Raw genomic sequence first — 23,717 nt, 5'->3', positions numbered from 1 at the left:
ATCACAAGAGAGAGCATGTACAGCTGTGCAAGCATATTCCAAGCCCCTACTTGAGTCACATCTGTGTACAAGCTATTACCCAAAGCAAGTTTCAGAGCTGAGCTCAAAGATAAGAGGTGGGAAAATGTTTCACTTCTTTTGTGCAGACCTGCCGAATTCATGGCAAAGGCTGAGAATTGGGGCCAATAATTCAATTCAAAGGGGAAAGACTGCAAATGAACAATAAGCCTAATACATGAGAAAACCATCAAGTGAATTAGAAATGGGTAAGTAACATTGCAACAAAAAATTTCAGGAAGGTGGTGTGAAGGTAATTCTAACGTGCAACTGGGATTTAGACAACTGATCTTGCAGTGTTCAACCTGGAAAGAAACCTGGGCTAACATTCTCTCCACCATATTGAAAAAAATAGATTCAGAAAGTAGAAGAATCTTAAGGACCATAGAGGTAGGTAGTTACAGAAATGAAACTAGGGCTTGGATCTCCTAACTCTCTGGAGTGTTTCTCTTATATCACAGTATTCTAATCTGTGGTCTTAGAATTCTCCCTTTACCAATGGTACCAAGTTGGCTGTGTTATAGAAGGACATAGTCATCCTTATCTTGACCACAGACATCAGAGGTATACTCCCTAAACCATATCCTTCCCTTGGTAATGTATTTTAGAGCTCAATTTGACATTCCTCATTTTTGTACTCTTCAAAAGTGTGTAGACAGTCTATCTTCTGTTTAGTGTTTTTTTTTTTTTTTTTGTCTTCAAATTGAAGACTGTTAATTTTGGTCTGTCTTCATGTGATCTCCTAATCCCACCCTAGCTCTCTACTTGTTTATTAGGCCTTCTCATTTCCCCAGCTCTGTAATGCTTTGAGTAGTCTTTCTTGAGTTACTTTTGTACTCTGGGCTTCCATCAGGCCTTACAGTTATCATTTCTGTTTTGGGTTCCAGTTTTCTTGATTTGCCAGGATGTACTGTTGAAAGAAATGAAAAGATATGGGACCTGCTTGCACCTGGAGTTTATTGTATGAACAGAAAGGTGAATAACCAAATGAGGTGAGAGAGGGTATAATCTTCATTCTCTTCCCCCTACTTCTTCTCATGGACTTTGGGATTTTTCTGAATCTTTAAAATTGTGTTGTATGTGTAGAGGTATGTGTATTTAAGTTATTACATGGATATAGAATTTACCCATTATAATCTCTCTGCAATTTTTGTGTTTCCCAAAATGAGGGGAAAAAAACCCAGAAAGTTTTTGTTGTTTATACTGTTTTCCTTAGTCCCCAAAGCATTTATAATCATAAAAGACTCTAAGTCTCTCCTTTTACTGTAATCACAGATTTTCACAGGAGAGAGCACAAAAGAGTAAAGAGTGAAGATTGCTGAAGTCCTTCCCCTTGTGGCTGATTCCTGAACTCCAAGAAATGTTTAGTTATGGTGAATAGAAACTTGTTATCTTCAACAGACCACTCACTTGATGCCCAGTTCTGTGACATTCTAATATCTGCCTCTCCAGACTCCACTTCCTCCCACCCACCTAGTCACACCTCCCATCTGTGTCTCACCCTTACCTACAAAGGTGTGCAAATACTAAAAGCCCATAGGAATGTGTGTGTGTGTGTGTGTGTGTGTGTGTGTGTATGCCTTTGAATGTAGGTTGTTGTATATTTCTGTTGAACTAATATCAGCAATGCCTTATTCTTTCTCGTTAACAAGTTAAGCTCAACAAGAGTTCCAACAGAAGCAATAAGTTAATGTTCAATGGAAAACAAAACACCAGAAACAGTCACTTCAAATAATGAATGCCCCTTTAAGTTCACACCTAAAGATTTCCTTATTTGTCATATAAATAGAAATGTTTACACCCTAAGTATATTCATGATTGTGTGGAAAGATCTTAGGTTTACTTTATGTTGGACATTAGCTATAAAATAGCTTTTTAATCAGTTAGAATAGACATGAGGTGGCTTTGTTGTATTTCTAGTTGGGGAACAGCATGAATGGCTATAACGGTGTGGCTAAATTTGTGTGTATTTCATGTTTTTGTATGAAGGTGTATTTGGGATACTGTTAACCCCAACTCTTCTTCCCACAGCTGCTTCAAGTTCTCTGGCTTCATTTTCATGGAAGAAGCTTACAGGTAGATGTCTGTTCTGTTTCACTTTTTACTGTTTGGGGAATAGTGCCTCCTGTGAACCCCACTCATCCTTACTTCTCCTCCATATCTTCCCCCATATTCGCTGGGCAACAAACAGTTTTTTTTTTTTTATATATATATAATGTTCATGAAGTCCCAAACTGTCATAGCAAATAGGACTTTTATATCCTCTAGAATAAGTATTCAAATCCTAGGAAGACCTCTGATGATGGCCAAAGCAACAGATATACGGGACTTTATGGATAGAATAAACCAGTCTGCTTCTGGAATGATCTAGATAGAGTAAACAAATTACAGCTAGTGGGCCAAATCCAGCTAGCTGCCTGCTTTATAAGTAAGGTTTTACTGGAGCCAGCCATGCTCGTTCATTTACATATTGCCTATGGCTGCTTTCATACTAGGATGCCAGAGTTGAATAAAGGCATCCTTTGTTTTATTGCATTTCACTTTATTGTACTTCAGAGAAGGCAATGGCACCCCACTTCAGTACTCTTGCCTGGAAAATCCCATGGATGGAGGAGCCTGGTAGGCTGCAGTCCATGGGGTCGCAAAGAGTCGGACACGATGGAAGCGACTTAGCAGTAGCAGTACTTCACAGATATTATGGTTCTTTACAAACTGAAGATTTGTGGCAACCCTGTATTGTCAGATGATAATTAGCATTTTTTGCAATAAGGTATTTTTTAATTAAGGTATGTACATTATTTTTAGATATAATGCTATTGTGCACCTAATAGGCTACAGTATAGTTAGTATGACTTTTATATGCTCTGGGAAACCAAAAAATTTGTGTGACTTGCTTTATTGCAATATGCACTTTACTGCAGTGGTCTGGAACTAAACCCACAATATCTCCAAGGTATGCTTGTAATTGCAGCAGAGACCTAAAAGCCTAATCTATTTATGAAATTTTATAGGAAAAGTTTGAGAACACTTTAGATCAGTATTCCCCAACCTGAAATCTACAGAACACTATTCTCCAGAAGTTAATAATTTTGCTTTTAAAAAAGGGTTCCATAGTCATTTAAGTCTAGAAAATATGGATTAAACAAAAGTCAAACAGCCTACTTTTTTTAACCATTGATTTGCTCAGAGCCTTTCATATGCTAATATGCATTGAGAAACTAAAAAATGGAATAGAAGGTGCATTTGCCTTACCTTATTTGACCACAGGACAACTTTTTCATAGCTCTCCTATTAATATCTTGCAAATGTTCCATGAAAAGCTTATTTGGAAAATGCTAGCTTGGATATTTACTTAATAGAAGTTAGAGCTTGATAACTGACTCCTTGGGTTATTTATTTTTAGTTGCAGAAAGTTAAAAGCTGTGTGGTATAGTATTTAAGCACATAGGCCATGGCCTCAGACAAACCTGAGTCTTAATTTAAGTCTCTGCCATTTACTTGCTTATGAATCTTGGACAAGTTACCCAGTGCTATAAGCAGAACTGGATACATATTTGTGGGGTATGGTGCAAAATGAAAAGGCAGGATTCCTTGTTCAAAAATTATTTAAAATTTCAAGATAGGAACAGCAGTGCATTACAGAAAGTATGGATCCTCTGAGCACAAAGCCTAAGCACTGATTGCACACCCATGAACGTATAACCCTGGTTATAAGTTTTCAGTTTCTTCAACTGTAAAATGTGGATAATATCTAATTCATGGGATTATTATGATAATTAAATTTAAAATATATGTAAAGGGCCTAGTGTAGTATCTGACACAGGTTAGGCATAATAAACAGCTTGTTTTATAATTCAAAAGCAAGCATTTATAGCCATTTTCAATAAATATTAATTTAGTGTCTACCATGTTCCAGGTACCAGCTAGGTACTTAGGATACTATGATGAAGAAGACAGATAAGATCCCTGTTTTCATGTAGATTAGTGGGAAGGACAGATAACAAAAAAAAAGGAAACAAAACAATTGTAAATTGTGATAAGTGCTACAAAGGGAAAACAGAGTCTTGGGAAAGGGTATAGTAGAGAGGATCTGCTTTAAACTGGGTGGTCAGAGAAGTCCTCTCCTAGCAAGTAATGTTTAAGATCTGAAGGATGAGAAGGGGATCTCCATGGGAAGAGTAGAAAAAAGTATTTTCCAGGTGGAGAGAATAGCTGGTGGAAAGGCCCTGAAGTGGGAAAGAACATGGCATTTATGAGAAACTAAAAGTAAGCCAGGAGACCCAGGTCTCCTGCATTGCAGACAGACGCTTTACCCTCTGAGCCATCAGGGCTTCCTTCCCTGGTGGCTCAGACGGGAAAGCGTCTGCCTGCAGTGCAGGAGACCCGGGTTCAATCCGTGGGTTGGGAAGATCCCCTGGAGAAGGAAATGGCAACCCACTCCAGTATTCTTGCCTGGAAAATCCCATGGACAGAGGAGCCTGGGAGGCTACAGTCCATGGGGTCACAAAGAGTTGGACATGACTGAGCGACTTCACTTCACTCAAAAGTAAGTCAGTATGGCTTTAGTATAGAAACTGAGAATGAGAGTGATATAAAACAAAGCTAGGGAACAAAGATAGATAGGGCCCAGGCTGTCGTATAAGGTAAGGATTTTGGGTTTAATATCAAGTGCAATGAAAAGCTCTTTAAAAGTTTTGGGCCAGGGCATGATGTGATTGATATTTTTAGATCATGTTGGCTGCTTGTGTGGAGAGGCGCTCTTAAAGGCAACAGTAGATGAGTAGGAGGCTGTTTCACTGGTTTAGAAAAGAGTTGATATAGTGCCTTGTACTTGGGTGGTATTTGAGGATGTGGTGATAAATAAATGGGTTGGAGGCTTGTTTTGGAGATATGAATGCTAGGCCTTGCTTATTGGATATGGAGGATTCAAGAGGAAAAAAGAAATGACTCCTGACATTTTTATGAGAAATTGGGTGGCACCATTTAACCAAGACGAGATGTCTGAGGAGGTTTGTTGTTGTTGTTGTTGTTGTTGTTTTTTCTGGAGATGGGGTAGTGGGAAGTGGAATGGAAATCAAGAGCTCAGATGCATGAAGTTTGAGGAGCTTTTGAAACATCTGAGTGGAGATGGAGGTGATGGTAGTATTAGTTATAGTTGTTATTTGTATTATTGTCTAGGATTCTGTGATTACTAACTCTTGGTGTCACCTTATTAGATTACCGGGAAGTACTTAGAAAACATCTAAAAGAAAAATACCTAAAAATAGGAGTTGATAGATGTTATCATCGTGGTAAACATATAGAGACAGGACTGCTTGTTGTAAGAAAAACACTATATAACAGAAAAGCCACCATGCGAAATTCTTCAACATGGTAAGTTTATTGAGATGGAACATGTGTTTGATCTTGATGAAGAGGGTTCTATCTCATCCCAGACTGTGGTGCTTTGGGGATGTGCTGGGATTGGGAAAACAGCTGTGGTACATAAGTTCATGTTTGACTGGGCAGTGGAGTGGTTACTCCAGGCAGATTTGACTATCTCATTTATGTCAACTGCAGAGAGATGGCTAACCTTAGTGGTACTGACCTGATCAATAACACTTTTCAAGATACAGGTGGACCAATCATGGACATTATTCTCATATATCCACAGAAGTTTGTTCATTCTTGACGGATTTCCTGAGCTTCAGTACTCTGTCAGTGACCAGGAAGAGGATCTTAGTACCAATCCCCTGGAAAGGAAGCCAGTAGAGACTCTCTTACACAGTATCATGAAGACAAAACTGTTCCCTGAATCCTCCCTCCTGATAACTGCCTGGCCTACGACCATGAAGAAGCTTCACTCTCTGTTAAAGCAACCTATCCAGAGATCCTGTGGTTTACAGATGTTGAAAAAAGAGCATATTTCTTGAGTCAGTTTTCAGCTACGAGAGTCCTTTATGATCTGCGAGAAAATGAAGGCCTTGACATTATGTCTTCTCGTCCCATCACCTCCTGGATGAGACACAGGAAGATGGAGGCAGGACTCTTACGAGGTCACGTCAGACCATGACTGATACGTATCTTGTTTGACTTTTCCAAGTGTCTCAACACCCTTACAGGTATCTCGGTGTGGAAGGGACAAATTTGCCGGTGGGGCCTTTGCTCTTTGGCTGCAGAAGGACTACAGAACCAGCAGGTCCTATTTGAAGTCAGTGACCTCAGAAGACATAGGCTAGGAGTATATGATACCAATTGCACTTTTCTCAATCACTTTTTGAAAAAAAGTTGAAGGAGTTGTCAGTGTTTACACTTTCCTTCACTTCAGTCTCCAAGAATTCCTGACTTCTGTGTTCTACACCCTGAAGAATGACAGCAGCTGGATGTTTTTTGATCGGGGAAAACATGGCAAGAAATCTTCCAACAGGATGAAAAAGGGTTTTCATCATTAACAATACAATTCTTATTTGGCCTCTTACATAAAGGAAAGGAAAAGGCTGTGCAAACAACTTTTGGGAAAAAAGTGTCTCCAGGACTTTGAGAAGAGTTACTGAAGTGGACTGAGAAAGAAATAAAAGATAAACCTTATAGGTTACAGATTGAGCCGATAGACTTGTTTCACTGTATGAGACTCAAGAATATGCAAAAAGGATAATTAATGATTTAAGGTCAATTATATTGCTTCAACTTATGTATACAAAAATGGACGTTCTGGCTGTGTCATTCAGTGTGAAAAGCAGTCATAGTCACCTGTCAGTGTCTCTGAAGTGTCAGCACCTACTTGGATTTGAAGAGGAAGGTTGAGCCTAGCGTTCATGCCACCAATGTTGACAATCAGTGAGTATATTACTGTCTTTTCACCAGTGTCTTGGCCTACAGAAATGATTGGCCTTCTTGTTTATTTCAAGTATTCAGGCACATGATCGTTTCTAGCATTGTCAATAAATAAAATGAATTATCTTTGCTTTTCATACTGTATGTCAGTCAATAAGGATTTATTTATTTATTTATTTTTAGGATTTATTGAGTATCGCATATTGAACACTGGCCTAGGCAGACACTGAGGGAAAGCTGACATTTTTGAGTACTTACTACGTGCCAGGCACTGGGCTAGCCACTGTAAGTGTGTGTCTATTAGTCTTCACTGTCTCTTTGTGAAGGTGTTATATAATTATAAAAGGTTATGAGCATATAAATCATTAAGATTATAATTGAGTACTCTGCTATTTTGGTGTTGATGACTATTTTGGAAAAGGTTGTAAACTTAAAGTTGAATTGGTCCTCACTCTTCTCTACATGTATTTCATCACTGAGGCCTCAAAGAGCTCCAGGTTGGTAAGGGACAGAGCTTACTCTGTATATATTGCTATAAGGCACTCCTGTGTATATTGCTATGAAGCCTGAGTTCTTTCTGCCAAACGGACACCTATGTGGAGAGTTGAGAGCTGGAGTTCAAAGAGGCTTAGGTAAACCACTTACACAATATGTACTCTGTATACTGCAAAGTACAGCTCTACTGACTGACTCAAGAAAAATGCCACTGATCAAGTCTGTTTTCAATACTCAGGTTAATATGGACAGTGCCTCTCTTCTAGTTGTGGGATCAGGTGAAGGGTAGGGGACGTTGAGAAGGATGACAGTGGGCAGAAGGCTCAACTTGAAAAATGAGTTAACCTGAGTCTTTTTTTTGCTAATTGTTAGTTCCTCAGTGGGCAGTAGCATAGAGATGGAATTGAGCATGGGGTATGTGTGTTAGTGGGAAGTGAGGGGGGAAGGGAGGTGCAGCAAGAGTTTGTGTTTGGGACCAGAAAGGAAGGGGTAGGAGAAGTTACCTGGACTTGGAATTATGAAAGACCTTGGCTACCGTGTCTTCATGAATTCATGACAGCTTCAATCCAACTATTATAAAGTAAAATAATGGACAATATACACTGAGCACAATACACACAGTATACAGTAAGCACTGATGGAAACAAAAAGGGGGTTTTGTTCATTTGATGTTTCCAGAAAATCAGCCTTAGATGGAGTCCCCACCCCTCAACCCATTACCTTTATCAGAGGGCTTAAATTCTTTCCAAAATTTAATCAAATAAAACACCAAAAGCCCACAAAAACCTCTTCTTCAAGGCATGTTGACTAAGTGAGAGTGTACTGCAGTTGGTCCTTGAACAACAAAGATTTGAACTGCACAGATTTTTCTCAATAAATGTGTACTACAGGATTGAGGCTGGTTGAATTCTCAGATGCAGAACCTCCAATATGGAGGGATAAGAAGGGCTCACTGGAAAGTTTTATGTGGATTTTCAGCTGCAGGGGTGTGGTGCCCTTGATCTCCACATTGTTCAATGGTCAACTGTATCAAACGTTCCTAGCTCTCAATTATTGTCATGAATTCTTCTGAGTACTGACAGCCAAGAATCAGTAATAGTGTACAGATAGCTTAAGCAAGTCACTTGACCTCTCGGAGCATCTGCAAAATGCTGCTTACAATACCTGTCATTGGATTAAGGACAAGATAAAATAAACTGTGCGTAAAGTGCTTACCTCAGTGCCTGGGACACAGCACCATGACTTTGGAGTCAGACAAACCTGAATACTTAACTTCATTCTGTTCCTATTTGACTTTGGGCAAATTACTTTTTGTGCCTTGATTCCTCATCTGCAAAATGGGGTATTAATTCCTAAGGTTTTTGTAAGTTAGTACTAAGATGACATGCCAAAATAAGCCTGTTACTTAAAATTTTGCTTTAATAATTTTAAGTTATTTTTGCTTTCGCATCTTTTAGGACCTTCCAGCTGTACAATTTGCCAATCTGTCCACTACACTTGCTTTGCCAACCACTGCATAATCCATACTGTAAAATCAAAGACCTGAAGTAAGTTGGACCTTGCTTTAAACTCTTAGGTATTTGCAGGTACTCCCATCTGACTGGACTTGAAAACAAAGTATAACTGGCATTGAGCTTCTTCATAGCACAGCAGCAAATGAAAAGATACGCTACAAGCCTAGAAGGGGTAGGGAGTCAGGCAGAGATCTCTGCCAACCGTTCCTGCCTCTTCCCCTTTTGTATGTGTTGCTTTTTGCTGTAGCAAGTGGGTGTCAGGCTGTAATACCTAGAGGTTTGTGTCTGGTGCCCCTTCTGGACCTGCCTTACTCCATCCCCTGCCTTTTCCTTCCAGACTCCCAGTCTTCCCTTTGGTCCTTTTCTCTCCCTCCATTCCTCACTCCCACCCTCCTCCTCAGTTATTCCCCAAGTGCAGTTGCTCAGAAGCACCCACCCCACACCCTGCCCTTATGTTCTTATTCACTCTCAGGTCCCCTTGTCTAGTCTGTCCACATCGTAAACACACAAATAGGAGCCACTTGGGTTCCCCACCTACCCCCCACACAGATTAGTGTCTGCTTTCCTTCCCTCTTGTCCCAGAGGAAGAGGTGGCCTTTCCAAACCCACCCAAGCCAGTAAATTCACTTTTTATTTTTTGTACTTTTGTGAGCATTTATTTTACTTCATACAACACAAAAGTATATAAAAATATAAAGGCTCTTCACCCTACTGCCCCATACCCCACCCAACTCCATATACCTACTTCTGCTTCCCATCTTCTAATCCTGATCCTACCACCCTCCCTAGTTAATAGCTTGTTTGCTAAATGTCTTCCCAGACATCTTTCTTTTGCATATTCAAATATAAATCTATAGCATAAGGCACACATAAATCTGTAATATACATAGCATACACACACACAGAAGTTAACGGAAGTTTTATTTCACACACAAAAACACAATGGCACTCATTTTTTCATTGAATAGTACAGTGGACATGCCTCCAATACAGTATGCAGGATCTACCTCACAGTCAAGGGTCCTTGAAGAACCACCCCCCCCCCTCAGTAACTGCACTTCCTCACTTCTGCTCACTCCTCAGTCCTTGCAGTTGGGCTTCTGCCCACCCCCCAGCCAGACTGGCTTAAAGATCAGACGTGGCCAGACCCAATGAACACTTTTCCTCTCTTAGCGTCCCACCCCTTGCAACTGTCTTCCCCCTGTTTCAACTACTCCCAAGTATTTCATTGCCTCCATGGTTCCCAATCAGTGCAGTTTTGCCGTCCAGTGGACATGTGGCAACATATAAAGATATTTTTGGTTGTCAAGAGTTGTTTTGGTGGGGGTGAGGTGCTACTGACATCTAGTAGGTAGAGGCCAGGGATTGTGCCAAATATTGTGCCAAACATCCTAGTATATTGGACAGCCTCTTGAAACAAGAATTATCTAACTTCAAATGTCAAAGAGTTCTGAGGTTTGGAAACAGTGCCTAAGATATAAACAAGCCCAGAGAAATTTCTGACAAGTGGAAGATAGAGATCTTGCCTCTAATCCTGATGACTGTTAACATGTGCTCTAACCAGATATAGCCCAAAGTCACATCCAGTTACTGCAGGGGTGTCCCAGGTTACCACAGCTTCAGTATCTAGGTCAACAGTCCCCAGGCGATGTCCAAGGCGATGTCCATTTGTCTCAGTTCGATCCATCCTTCCATCTGTGGGCTAAAACATACATTTAGCTCCCCTCAACACAGCTTATTGGAGAAGGCAATGGCACCCCACTCCAGTGCTCTTGCCTGGAAAATCCCATGGATGGAGGAACCTGGTAGGCTGCAGTACATGGGGTCACTAAGAGTCAGATACAACTGAGCGACTTCACTTTCACTTTTCACTTTGATGCATTGGAGAAGGAAATGGCAACCCACTCCAGCATTCTTGCCTGGAGAATCCCAGGGATGGGGGAGCCTGGTGGGCTGCCGTCTATGGGGTCGCACAGTGTCGGACAGGACTGAAATGACTTAGCAGTAGCAGTAACACAGCTTATAGGCATCAGATGGGGAGATGCACACCATCCTCCCCCTTCTACCCCCTCCCTCTGGAAACTGATTTCCCATCAGGTATGTTCTATTACGCATTTCTGAATTTACTAGGAGCTTTGTAGCCAGACTCCCCTCCCACTGTAATCTGGTGATGGGGGGAGAAAAATCTCAGGATGGCATCCTTTGTTCAGTGGTCTAGACCAGCAAACCCTCCAGGTACTATCAGTTGCTGACTCACCTTGGAAGTGGTACAAGTTCCCTGTTCAGATCTGCCTGTCCCCAAGTGGGGACTGGGGAGGATTCTCCTGTCATGAGGCTGAACAACGAGAACTGTCCTTGTTTGCAGCTGGTGCTGGCGTCCTCTGTACAAAGCCCTGAGGGATTCCCTTAGGAGGTGAATCTCTGCCCTGTTGTAAGCCCAGGGTTAACCTCAGGCCAGCTTTAATTGTTTCTCATGTAACTCTCTCAGAACATGAATGAGCTGCTTGTCCAATTAATTCCTGGAGCCTTGGGATGCAGGAAGCCCCACTACCCATCACTCCCTGATGCACCTCACCAGTCAGTTCCAACATCTTTGATGGTTTACAATTGGCAACTTCTCTTCTGGTATAAATTTCTGGCTTGGCAAAAATCTGGTTGCCCAGAACAAGAATTTGTTCAAGTTAGCTTAAAGAACAGAGGATTGCTGTGGATTTTCACTCAGCAAAACTGCAGGAAGTGGAAAAGTGGTCAGGCTGTCACTCTCCATCTCTGGGGTCACAGGATCAACTCTTCTCTGCTTGTCTGTGCCTCTCTGCTTCCTGGGCCCTCACAGTGTCATTCTCTAAGACACCTGGCCTCTGTAAAGCACAGTTCTGTTCCCCCACAGCCAGGGCCAGGTCTCAGCTGTGGCCTTGGTGTTCATGACTCTGACCTTGACCCCAACTCCCAGTGACCCACTGCTTCACTTCCCAACATCATCTGGACTATGGAATCTGCCTCTGTTCAGATTCTCAGAATATTTGGTTCAGGATGGGTCACATGTCCCATGTGAAACTGTTTGGCTCAGGATTGGTCAAATGTCCATTCCTGGTCCAATCATCTACAGCTTAGTGTGGGGGTGGGGGTAGGGAGTGGGAGTGTTATATACTGGCTGCCCAGGTCCAACAGATACTCGGGTTGGGAAAAGAAATACAAACAGAAGCTGCAGCAGTTCTGCGGTGTGGATACTTGCTCAGTCGTGTGTGACTTTTTTGTGACTCTATGGACTGTAGCCTGCCAGGCTCCTCTGTCCAAAGAATTCTCTAGGCAAGAATACTGGAGTAGATTGCCATTTCCTTCTCCAGAGGATCTTCCTGACCCAGGGGATTGATCCAGGGTCTCCTGCATTGCAGGCAGATTCCTTCCTGTCTGCACCACCAGGGAAGCCCCTGGAACACAAAGGGGGTCAACGAGGGTGGGAAATGGGGTAGGAGTTGGGGAGGGTGTAGACTGTCTACACCCTCCTCAACTCCTACCCTCCTCCCCTAACCTCATTCTCCCTCTCTTCCCCTGACTCCACACCACACAGTCCCCTCCCCCACCTTTCCCCCCACTGAATATATTTTTGTTTCACATTTCTGAATTCACTTGAGGGCTCTGTAGTCAGATACACTTTCCACAGTGGAAACAATTTCCCCTCAGTGAAAAATTAACAGATTTACACCAAGGGCAATCCCAATTCCCAGGCCTGTGAAATACTGGAAGTCTAAGCTGCTGAAGGGGATCAGAGTCGTTCCTGTCTCCTCCTTGAGGGTCTATTCCCTGGATCCCTCCATCAGACCACAAGCTAAAATCAGAGGACCCCCAGTGGGGAGACGTCTGAGATGAAGCTCCTGCTCTGAACAGTGCTTGTGGTGGAGATGTGTGTGGGGATGGTGTTGGTGCATCCGGGAAGGGGGATAAGGGGCATGAGTATGAGTATGAGAATGAGGCAGGGAGCTGGACAGGAAGGGGTTCAGGTGAGACTGTTGCCTCGGGCTTGAGCATCCCAGAGAAAGAATACATGGCTGTTTCCACTGACCCAAAATCTCCCTCCCTCTGCCCGCCAGAAGTGTAATTTTTCTGGTCTACAACTCCAAGAAGCTGCATAAGGTCTGCACTCAGATCTTCTGCCCCCTTGGCAGCTTCCGCCCCCTCTGCATCATCCTGTCTTCCTCCTCCTGTGGCTTCAGAAGCTGCAGCAGTAGTAGCAGTGGCCCCTGTCTCTTCCTCCTCTTCACTTGTTCCTTCTGTTCCAGCCCCACCGGCAGGGGCCCGGCTTGGCCCCTCTGTGACTGGTGCCGCCTGGGAAGACCGCAGCTCCTGGAAGGAAGTGAGCAGAGTTGCGACCTGCCCTGACATGGGGCGGGGCTGCGGGGGGCGGGGGGGGGGGGAGGGTGGAGCTGGGGGGGGGGAGGGTGGAGCGGGGGGCGGGGGGGGAGGGTGGAGCGGGGGGCGGGGCAGCAGGACGGAATGGGCGGGGGCGGGGCGCGGGGGGGCGGGGGGCGCGCAGAGGGGGGGGGCGCGGGGGGGGCGGCGCGGGGGGGCGGGGTCGGGCAGGGGCGCGCGGGGGGGGGCAGGGGCGCGCGGGGGGGGGCAGGGGCGCGCGGGGGGGGGCAGGGGCGCGCGGGGGGGGGGCAGGGGCGCGCGGGGGGGGGGCAGGGGCGCGCGGGGGGGGGCAGGGGTGCGCGGGGGGGGGCAGGGGCACGCGGGGGGGGCAGGGGCGCGCGGGGGGGGGGCAGGGGCGCGCGGGGCAGGCGAAGATAATCTCACGGCCTTGAAGATCTTCCACTTCAGGAGGTCCCGCTCTTTCTGCACTTCCGCTAGGCTGGCCTGGGTCAACTGCAGCCGGAAGGCCGCCTCCTTGCGTTCCACCTCATGCTGTGCCGCGAGCAACGTCAGGTCTGAGGCCAACGCCTGAGCTGCCGACCTGTGCAGTCCGGCGAAGTCATGCAGCCACTGCACCCTATGCCTGTGTAACTGGCTCTGCTTGTAGGCGAAGCGCACGCCCAGGGCCAGGCTGCTCCAGGCACAGGCCTCTTTGGCCTGGCTGGGCACCAGGCGGTCCTCCAGGATGGCCCTGAGCTTGTCTTCCACCTTCTCCCAGGACAGAGAAAGATTCTCAAGGTAGAACTCAGGGCCTTTCGCGTGCCTGGACATCCTCTCATTGATGAAAGCCATCACTTTGCCATGCCGGAACCCACTACTGACGTCCTCAGATTTCAAGGCCATGACGACTGAGTGCCTTTGGGGCTTGGCTGGCTCTGTGGGGATGAATGAATCAATCCCCCTCCCCTCCCCCACCCCATGAATCTCCTCCCCTCCCCCACCCCATGAATCTCCTCTTCTCCGCTTGCCTCCCCCAACATGGTACACCCTCCTAAAGACCCTTTGCCCTGCCCCAGGACGCCTCCCACCAAACCTCACCTCCTGACCAGTGAGAGTACAGGCCAAACAAAACCGTCTACCACACCCAAAAGGTACCTCTCGCTCCTCGAAGGCACCAAGGAAAGAAAAGCTCCGGCCTACCCTTCGAGGTTTTTACCTCGGGAATGTTCCAACTCCTGGAAACTGCGAGGGTGAGGGGGGTGCGTGTAGAAGATTTTCTCCCCTCCCCCAGACATAAGGGAACCTCCTGCAGTATTGCAAGTGTTTGAAGGTGGGAAGAAATAGGAGTGGTCAGAAAAGACTCAGAACCAAGAACATGAAGCGCTTGTAATCAAATACCAAAATTCTCAACCCCCCATCATAATGGTTTGTCCCACTCAGGGGCCGGACCCTTCTAGAGATGGAATATTCTGGAACAGGAAATAGCCCCCATCTCTCAGTGGCCTTGGTTGCCCCCTGGAGGCAGGAAGTGGAACCTGACTACCGCCTCATTCCCCATCGCCTCAGTTCAATTCAGTTCAGTCGCTCAGTCGTGTCCGATTCTTTGGGACCCCATGAATCGCAGCACGCCAGGCCTCCCTGTCCATCACCATCTCCCGGAGTTCACTCAGACTCACGTCCATCGAGTCCGTGATGCCATCCAGCCATCTCATCCTCTGGCGTCCCCTTCTCCTCCTGCCCTCATTCCCTCCCAGCGTCAGAGTCTTTTCCAGTGAGTCAACTCTTCACATGAGGTGGCCAAAGTACTGGAGTTTCAGCTTTAGCATCATTCCTTCCAAAGAAATCCCAGGGCTGATCTCCTTCAGAATGGACTGGTTGGATCTCCTTGCAGTCCAAGGGTCTCTCAAGAGTCTTCTCCAACACCACAGTTCAAAAGCATCAGTTCTTCGGTGCTCAGCTTTCTTCACAGTCCAACTCTCACATCCACACATGACCACTGGAAAAACCACAGCCTTGACTAGATGGACCTTTGTTGGCAAAGTAATGTCTCTGGCCATATCCATTCCCAAAACATGCTCGTGTCTTAAATTTGTTTACGTCCAGCGTGTACCACCTCTGCCACCACTGCCACCACCACCGTTCCCCCACCCCCTCCCCCCGGCCCTGCTTGCAGCCATTGTGCACCAGGTTTGTCTCTTGCCGTACCCTGTCATAAGGACCCGACTCTGTCTCTGTTAGCTTCTTGGTATTTCCAAGCCTACAAGATAAACTTGCCAGCTCTCAGGTTGAGTACTACTTTACCACTTACTATATAATGTGCTGTGACTGTCTCAGTTTTTATCTATCGGCCTGAGGACTGAATGACAAAATGTATGTAAAGTAGTAATGTTTTCTCTGGTCCCATTTTTGTAAATAGGTACTTCCCCAGTGGCTCAGACAGCAAAGCATCTGCCTGCAATGCGGGAGACCCAGGTACGATCCCTGGGTCGGGAAGATCCTCTGGAGAAGGAAATGGCAACCCACTCCAGTACTCTTGCCTGGAAAATCCCATGGACAGAGGAGCCTGGTAGGCTACAGTACATGGGGTTGCAAAGAGTTGGACATGACTAAGCGACTTCACTATATTTTTGTAAAATGTGCAAATCCTCTGTGTGCGCGGGAGCGTGCGCACACATGCGCAGGAGCGTGTGCGCATGCATATGTTTCTATGATCTTGGAGAAAGGAGTGGAAGCATATAGAAAGTGAAAGTGAAGTCACTCAGTCATGTCCGAGCAAGTGTCTTATATGTATGCATGCATTTAAAGTCTGCAAAGTTACATACCAAAGTTTTAACAGTGGTTATTTTTGGGTGGTAAGGATACAGTACTTTCTCAAAAAATTTTATTCTCTATTTTTCTCTGTTGTAAAATTTATTTATAATAAACGTATTATGTTTTTCACATTTCTTAAACTGTTTATTTCTGATAATTTCTGATCATTTAAATACTAGAAAGTAAATGTTTCCCTATATAATCCAACCCTTCCCTCCTACCTGGAAGATAACCATTGTTAACAGTTTGATATTATCTTCCAGTGTTATAAAGTAGCCCATAGCAAGTAACTGACAGTTTCTCAACTGAAGCCTCCCCTCTCTTGCCTCCTGGCTTTTGCACAGGCTGCTTTATGAACAGGTTGTTCCTCAGCGTCGCCTGCTCTCCCCACTCCCATTCTCCTCATCCACCTAATTCCTGTTCAGTCTTTATTACCCTTTCAAGCAGAACTAAAGTGTTCGTGCCTCTTATAAGTATTTCTTGATCCTCCAACCCCTTCCCACAGGCTAGGCTGGATTGTGCCACTTTTCTGTGTCTCCATGGTGCCTTGTGCGTACCACATGCAGTACTTTCCACACTGTATTATAATTCATGATTTTCTAAAAATTTTCCCTATTAACTGGGCATTCCTTGAGGGCAGAATCTAGGCTGCATCTTAATTATTTCTGTGTTTTCACATCTTGCACAGTGGTTAGCACCTAATAAATTAATTGCTGAATGAATTGAAATAATTCATTACGTCAGTAATGAGGCAAACAAGTACCTTCATAGAGAGTTCTATTTTCTCCTCTGAAATGCTTTTTCTCCACACAGACTGATTTTCTGCCACCTCACAGCCTCTTATGGAAGAGACCTCGCCTTAGTGTTTGAAACCAACCGGTATCTGACAGATTTGGGATTTGTAAAAAACACCCTGGAAGATTCTGGAATGAAGTTTCTGCGTGAAGGATTAAAACAGCCAAACTGTATCTTATAGACATTGAGGTAACTGAGAGCAGGAGAATTTGTTGTTTGTGTTCATGTAAATTTTTTGGTCAGTTTCTTTTGTTTTGGGGGAGAGCATGAATAAAGTAATGAGGTCATTATTATGTTCTCTAAAGGTTGTACCTGCTTCTTGTGGTACACTAGCAACTGTTCACAGCACCAATCAGTGGCTCACTGAGCTGGAATTTAGTGAAGCAAAACTGGAAGCATTGGCTTTGAAATTGCTCCGTGAACGCTTAAAAGATCCAAATTGCAAAGTACAGAAGCTCAAGTAAGTTGTCACTATTAGTTTTCATACTGCAAGAAAAAATTTATAAAGATGCAGCTCAAGATGGATGTTGTATAATCAAAACACATTTCAAGGAGTCATGGAGAGGAAGAACAGTGAAAGTAGCAATAACGTTAATGTCAATAATGAAAACTCACTGAGCAATTCCTTTGTGCTAAGCATTGTGCTGAGTGCTTTGATTTCCTTTAATGTGTACAACAGCTTTGCAAGATTCAGGTTACTGTCCTCATTTTAGCAGATGAGAAACCCAAAAGAAACCCAACAGTATAAGGCTAAATAACATGACAGAGACACAATAGGAAACCCAGATGTGTCTGACCTCGCAGTCCACATGCATGTGTGGTAAGTCACCTCTGTAATGTCCGACTCTTTGCAACCCTGTGGACTGTAGCCCACCAAGCTCCTCTGTCCGTGGGATTCTCCAGGCAAGAATACTAGAATGGGTTGCCATGACCTTCTCCAGGTGATCTTCCCAACCTAGGGATCAAACCCATGTCTTATATCTCCTGCATTGGCAAGTACATTCTTTACCACTAGTGCCACCTGGGAAGCCCAAAGTCCATGTAATGACTCTGGTAAAAGATTTACCGTATATATATCTTCTTTTCTGAAGAACCCTGACTAATTAGGGTTCTTCAAAGAAACAGAGAGGTAAAATGTGAATAAACATATAGAGAGATTTATTTTAAGGAATTTGTGCTCTCTCAGATTATGGCAGCTGGCAGGTTCAGTATCTGCAGGCTAGGCCAGCAGACTGGAGACACAGGAGAGCTAGTGCTGTCTCCTGGCAGAATTTTCTCTTCCGAGGAGGTCAGTCTTTTCTATTAAACTTTCAACTGATTGGATGAGCCTCACCCACATTATGGAGGGTAAATTGCTCAAAGTGTGCTGATTTAAATGTTCAGTTCAGTTCAGTTGCTCAGTCGTGTCCGACTCTTTGTGACCCCATGAATCGCAGCATGCCAGGCCTCCCTGTCCATCACCATCTCCTGGAGTTCACTCAGACTCATGTCCATCGAGTCAGTGATGCCATCCAGCCATCTCATCCTCTGGCGTCCCCTTCTCCTCCTGCCCCCATTCCCTCCCAGCATCAGGAGTCTTTTCCAATGAGTCAACACTTCACATGAGGTGGCCAAAGTACTGGAGCTTCAGCTTTAGCATCATTCTCTCCAAAGAAGTCCCAGGGCTGATCTCCTTCAGAATGGACTAGTTGGATCTCCTTGCAGTCCAAGGGACTCTCAAGAGTCTTCTCCAACACCACAGTTCAAAAGCATCAATTCTTCGGCGCTCAGCCTTCTTCACAGTCCAACTCTCACATCCATACATGACTACTGGAAAAACCATAGCCTTGACTAGACAGACCTTAGTCGGCAAAGTAATATCTCTGCTTTTGAATATGCTATCTAGGTTGGTCATAACTTTTCTTCCAAGGAGTAAGCGTCTTTTAATTTCATGGCTGCAGTCACCATCTGCAGTGATTTTGGAGCCCCAAAACATAAAGTCTGACACTGTTTCCACTGTTTCCCCATCTATTTCCCATGAAGTGGTGGGACCAGATGCCATGATCTTCGTTTTCTGAATGTTGAGCTTTAAACCAACTTTTTCACTCTCCTCTTTCACTTTCTTCAAGAGGCTTCTTAGTTCCTCTTCACTTTCTGCCATAAGGGTAGTGTCATCTGCATATCTGAGGTTATTGATATTTCTCCCGGCAATCTTGATTCCAGCTTGTGTTTCTTCCAGTCCAGCATTTCTCATGATGTACTCTGCATAGAAGTTAAATAAGCAGGGTGACAATATACAGCCTTGACGCACTCCTTTTCCTATTTGGAACCAGTCTGTTGTTCCATGTCCAGTTCTAACTGTTGCTTCCTGACCTGCATACAGATTTCTCAAGAGGCAGGTCAGGTGGTCTGGTATTCCCATCTCTCTCAGAATTTTCCACAGTTTATTGTAATCCACACAGTCAAAGGCTTTGGCATAGTCAATAAAGCAGAAATAGATGTTTTTCTGGAACTCTCTTGCTTTTTCCATGATCCAGCAGATGTTGGCAATGTGATCTCTGGTTCCTCTGCCTTTTCTAAAACCAGCTTGAACATCAGGAAGTTCACGGTTCACCTATTGCTGAAGCCTGGCTTGGAGAATTTTGAGCATTACTTTACTAGCGTGTGAGATGAGTGCAACTGTGTGGTGTTTGAGCATTCTTTTGCATGGCCTTTCTTTGGGATTGGAATGAAAACTGACCTTTTCCAGTCCTGTGGCCACTGCTGAGTTTTCGAAATTTGCTGGCATATTGAGTGCAGCATTTTCACAGCATCATCTTTCAGGATTTGAAATAGCTCAACTGGAATTTCATCACCTCCACAAGCTTTGTTCATAGTGATGTTTTCTAACGCCCACTTGACTTCACATTCCAGGATGTCTGGCTCTAGATGAGTGATCACACCATCGTGATCATCTGGGTCGTGAAGATCTTTCTTGTACAGTTCTTCTGTGTATTCTTGCCACCTCTTCTTTATATCTTCTGCTTCTGTTAGGTCCAGACCATTTCTGTCCTTTATCGAGTCCATCTTTGCATGAAATGTTCCCTTGGTATCTCTAATTTTCTTGAAGAGATCTCTAGTCTTTCCCATTCTGTTGCTTTCCTCTGTTTCTTTGCATTGATCGCTGAAGAAGGCTTTCTCATCTCTCCTTGATATTCTTTGGAACTCTGCATTCAGATGCTTGCATCTTTCCTTTTCTCCTTTTCTTTTCACTTCTCTCCTTTTCACAGCTATTTGTAAGGCCTCCCCAGACAGCCATTTTGCTTTTTTACATTTCTTTTCCATGGGGATGGTCTTGATCCCTGTCTCCTGTACAAGGTCATGAACCTCATTCCATAGTTCATCAGGCACTCTGTCTATCAGATCTAGGCCCTTAAATCTATTTCTCACTTCCACTGTATAATCATAAGGGATTTGATTTAGGTCATACCTGAATGGTCTAGAGGTTTTCCCTACTTTCTTCAATTTAAGTCTGAATTTGGTAATAAGGTGTTCATGATCTGAGCCACAGGCAGCTCCTGGTCGTGTTTTAAATGTTAATCTTGATTTGAATGTTAATCTCATTTAAAAAGTACCTTCACAGAAACTTTCAGAATAATGTTTGGCCAAAAATCTGGGTACCTTGACAGGCAACTTGATAACATAAAATTAACAATCACAATGTATATTTGGCGTTTTCTATTGTAAAAGCTCTTAAGCATTAAACCTTTCTAAATCCACTTTGAAATTAATTTTTTATTTAAAATACTTCTATTTAAAATTTCTAAATTGGGAAAATATGTATACATGATGTCTTTATGAGCCCTCTTCAAGATTGTGTTTGGAGCCTGGTAACTCAAGAGAAAAATTGAGGACTCAGATGTTGTAGTGTATATCATAGAAATTCTTGAAAGTGATAGCAGAGAAAGTTGATGGGAAACAGTTTAAGGAATTGGACTGCTTAATATGGAGAGACAAAGATCGAGAACACAGGAAAGTCAGTAAAAACCACTTTTTGTGTCCAAGAAGAAATATTATATGGATGATGCTGATGTCTCTCTAAGGATGGCAAATTATTAATTAGTAATGAACTTATAGATAAGAGGAAAGGAAAGATCTTTTGACTGTATTAAGGATGATTATAGCACTTTCTGCTGTAATTTGAAAGAAGATATGAGAGTGATAAAATTCATGCTGGGAATTAAAATGAGATTAGGTCATTTGCTATTTCCTTCCAATTCTTTTCTTTTTGGTGGCAGTCAACATTTATTGAGTTCTCACTGGGGCATACAGTGTTGTGGGGTCAATGTACAAATCCCTGTCATAGGTAAAAGGGGGCTGTGACATATTCAAGGATGGGGTCTCATATAGGTGGACCTTATTATCTTTTCTCATGATGTTTTGCAGGTAGAGAATGAGTGGCCAATTCTGTGTCTTTCTTTTTTTCCAGGTTGTCTGTTAGTTTTCTCCTTGGAAGCTCAGAGACTATTGGCAGATATCTTGCCTCTGTTCTCATTTGCAATCCAAACTTCACTGAGCTGGACCTGAGTGAAAATCTCCTGGGGGACACAGGGGTGAAGTTTCTCTGTGAGGGTCTCAGACATTCAAACTATAAGGTAGAGAAGCAAGAGTAAGTTTTTAGAACTATCTGCTATCATCTTACAACTACTGAAGTTTTTGAATGCCTGTTCTGTGGCAGGATCTATGCTTGGTGCTTGCCAGAAGTTATTTCACATAATTCATTCCTTGAAATAACTATATAAGGTGGGTTTTCTTAGCCTCATTGTACAGATGAGGAAACTTTGAGGATTGGGGGGGAAAGTAACTTGTCCAACATCACACCACTAAAAATTAGTGTAGTCAGGGACTTCCTTGGTTGGTCCAGTGGTTAAGAATCCGCCTTGCAATGCAGGGACACAGGTTCTATCCCTGGTCCAGGAAGATCCCACATACAGTGGGAAACTAAGCCTGTGTGCCACAGCTACTGAAACCCGAGTGCTCTAGAGCCCATGCTCCACAACAAGAGAAGTTACTACAATGAGAAGCCCGTGCACTGCAACTAGAGAGTATCCCCCTACTGTCTGCAACTAGAGAAAGCCCTCATGCAGCAACAAAGACCCAGCACAGCCAAAAATAAATAAATAAATATTTTAAAATATAAATTTATTTATTTTAATTGGAGGCTAATTACCTCACAGTATTATATTGGTTTTGCCATACATCAACATGAATCCGCCACAGGGGTACACGTGTTCCCCATCCTGAACCTCCCTCCCACCTCCCTCCCCATTCCACCCCTCTGGGTCATCCCAGTGCACCAGCCCCAAACATCCTGTATCATGCATTGAACCTGGACTGGTGATTCGTTTCATATACAATATTATACATGTTTCAATGCCATTCTCCCAAATCATCCCACCCTTGCCCTCTCCCACAGAGTCCAAAAGACTGTTCTGTACAAAAGTGGTATAGTCAAGATGTGACTCCAGAATCTATCTTATCCATATCCCATGCTCTCTCCAGTATACAACCATCCTGTGTGTTTACAGGAGTGATGCTAATTAAACATTAACTCTATAAAGAATACTACTATGTGTCCAACACTGGGCTAGACGTGAATGGATTTATCAAGAGGATAGCAAGTGACAAGACTGCCCTTAAAGACACATAGATATGAAACAAAGAGCAACACAGTTGAATGTGTAATCAAGTGCCTAACGCTGTAGAATCATTCAGAAATGTCAGATGAGCCCAGGGAAAGAGAGAAGGTCACTGTGGGCTGGAGCCCTCAGGAGGACACTGTGTAGGTGGTGGGCCAGGAGCTAGAACTTGAAGGATAACTAGGACTTAGCTAAATGAGAAGGCTGGGAAAACATTCCCAGGAAGTTCAATGACAGCAGTGGCTGATTTTTCTTTTTTGTCTCTGGGTAGCTTGAACACATGTTACCTGACAGATGGAAGCTGTGTCTATCTCTTTTCTTTCTTGCAAGTGAGTCAGACTTTAAAAGAGCTGTTTGTGTTTGCTAATTCCCTGAGGACACAGGAGTACAGCATCTCTGTGAAGGTCTGTGTCATGTGAATGGTATAACCAAGAATCTTGTGTAAGTGTCTGCTCATCCTTGTCCTTCTCATGGGCATTGCATTTGAGGTTCAGCAGGACTCCTGCCATGGGTAACAGCAACGTTGGCGTCCCCATACCTGCAGGCTTTCTGAATGTTCCCTCTCTCCACTTTGTTGTGAGTCCCTCACCCAAGTCCTAAGCTCTACCTGGAGCCTGACAAGGCTGCTTCTAATTAATAACAAAATTGAAGATTTGGGACTGAAATTGCTGTGTGAAGGATTAAAACAGCCTGACTGTCAGTTAAAGGATCTGGTGTAAGTATTGTGGACAAGGGACACAGGCAGAGTTCCTTGATGTTTGAGCAGCTCCCCAAATTAAATGATTTTTTTTCTGGCCTGGTGATACAATCTCCAACGAAACATGATGACTCGATAATTTAGGGGGAATAAATCTTCCTCTCTCCACAATCTCTGCTTGGCCCTGGCCCAACGGATTTTTTTTTTTTACGTGACAAACTGATTTTCTAATGTATTTTTCTAGCGGGTAAACCCAATATCTAAAGTAACCCAATCCTGATGAAATTATGCCAGCCTTATCTATCTTACTTCCTGGCAGACTGTGGACTTGTCACCTAACTGGAGAGTGTTGTCAGCATTCATGCAATTCACTGTACACCAGTGGACACCTGAGAGTCCTTGAACTCAGTGCCAGTGCCTTAGGGGATGAAAGCATGCAGCTGCTCTGTGAAGGGCTGAAACACCCCTCCTGCAAGCTACAGACGTTGTGGTAAGTTCACAGAGACTCCTTGTTCGCTGGGCTCTTGTTCC

General features: G+C 43.9%; 1 protein-coding gene and 3 long non-coding RNA genes across 4 annotated transcripts; 2 read left to right on the top strand and 2 right to left on the bottom strand.

Moving 5' to 3' along the window:
• The first annotated feature begins 1,371 nt into the window (after positions 1-1,371).
• Positions 1,372-6,999, top strand: LOC138931211 (uncharacterized). The gene is made up of 3 exons (XR_011446476.1): positions 1,372-1,430; positions 2,089-2,133; positions 5,711-6,999. It is a non-coding gene; the product is annotated as an uncharacterized lncRNA (long non-coding RNA).
• A 1,829-nt stretch (positions 7,000-8,828) lies between these two features.
• LOC138931209 (uncharacterized) lies at positions 8,829-21,952 on the top strand. Its single transcript, XR_011446474.1, has 6 exons — positions 8,829-8,912; positions 13,157-13,230; positions 15,643-15,698; positions 16,851-17,021; positions 17,138-17,292; positions 21,280-21,952. It is a non-coding gene; the product is annotated as an uncharacterized lncRNA (long non-coding RNA).
• Positions 9,784-12,396, bottom strand: LOC138931210 (uncharacterized). The gene is made up of 2 exons (XR_011446475.1): positions 11,137-12,396; positions 9,784-10,581 (listed from the first exon to the last, which is right to left on the bottom strand). It is a non-coding gene; the product is annotated as an uncharacterized lncRNA (long non-coding RNA).
• On the bottom strand, positions 12,490-14,157 carry TEX13B (testis expressed 13B). The gene is made up of 2 exons (XM_070292147.1): positions 13,671-14,157; positions 12,490-13,220 (listed from the first exon to the last, which is right to left on the bottom strand). The coding sequence occupies exons 1-2, from the start codon at positions 14,127-14,129 to the stop codon at positions 12,522-12,524; spliced, it is 1,158 nt and encodes a 385-aa protein (XP_070148248.1). The 5' UTR covers positions 14,130-14,157; the 3' UTR covers positions 12,490-12,521.
• Positions 21,953-23,717: the final 1,765 nt, after the last annotated feature.

This window comes from Ovis canadensis, chromosome X, assembly GCF_042477335.2.
Source record: "Ovis canadensis isolate MfBH-ARS-UI-01 breed Bighorn chromosome X, ARS-UI_OviCan_v2, whole genome shotgun sequence".
In the NCBI taxonomy this organism is placed as follows: domain Eukaryota; kingdom Metazoa; phylum Chordata; class Mammalia; order Artiodactyla; family Bovidae; genus Ovis; species Ovis canadensis.
The sequence above is the reverse complement of the archived record's forward strand: the minus strand, read 5'-3'. Positions and strand labels throughout refer to the sequence as shown.

Bases quoted from the DNA above. Each gene is read 5' to 3' on its own strand.
- TEX13B (XM_070292147.1), bottom strand. From the start codon at position 14,129: ATGGCCTTGAAATCTGAGGACGTCAGTAGTGGGTTCCGGCATGGCAAA. The intron at 13,221-13,670 runs GTGAGATTATCT...ACTTCCTTCCAG, and splicing joins AGTGGAAGATCTTCAAGGCC to GAGCTGCGGTCTTCCCAGGC.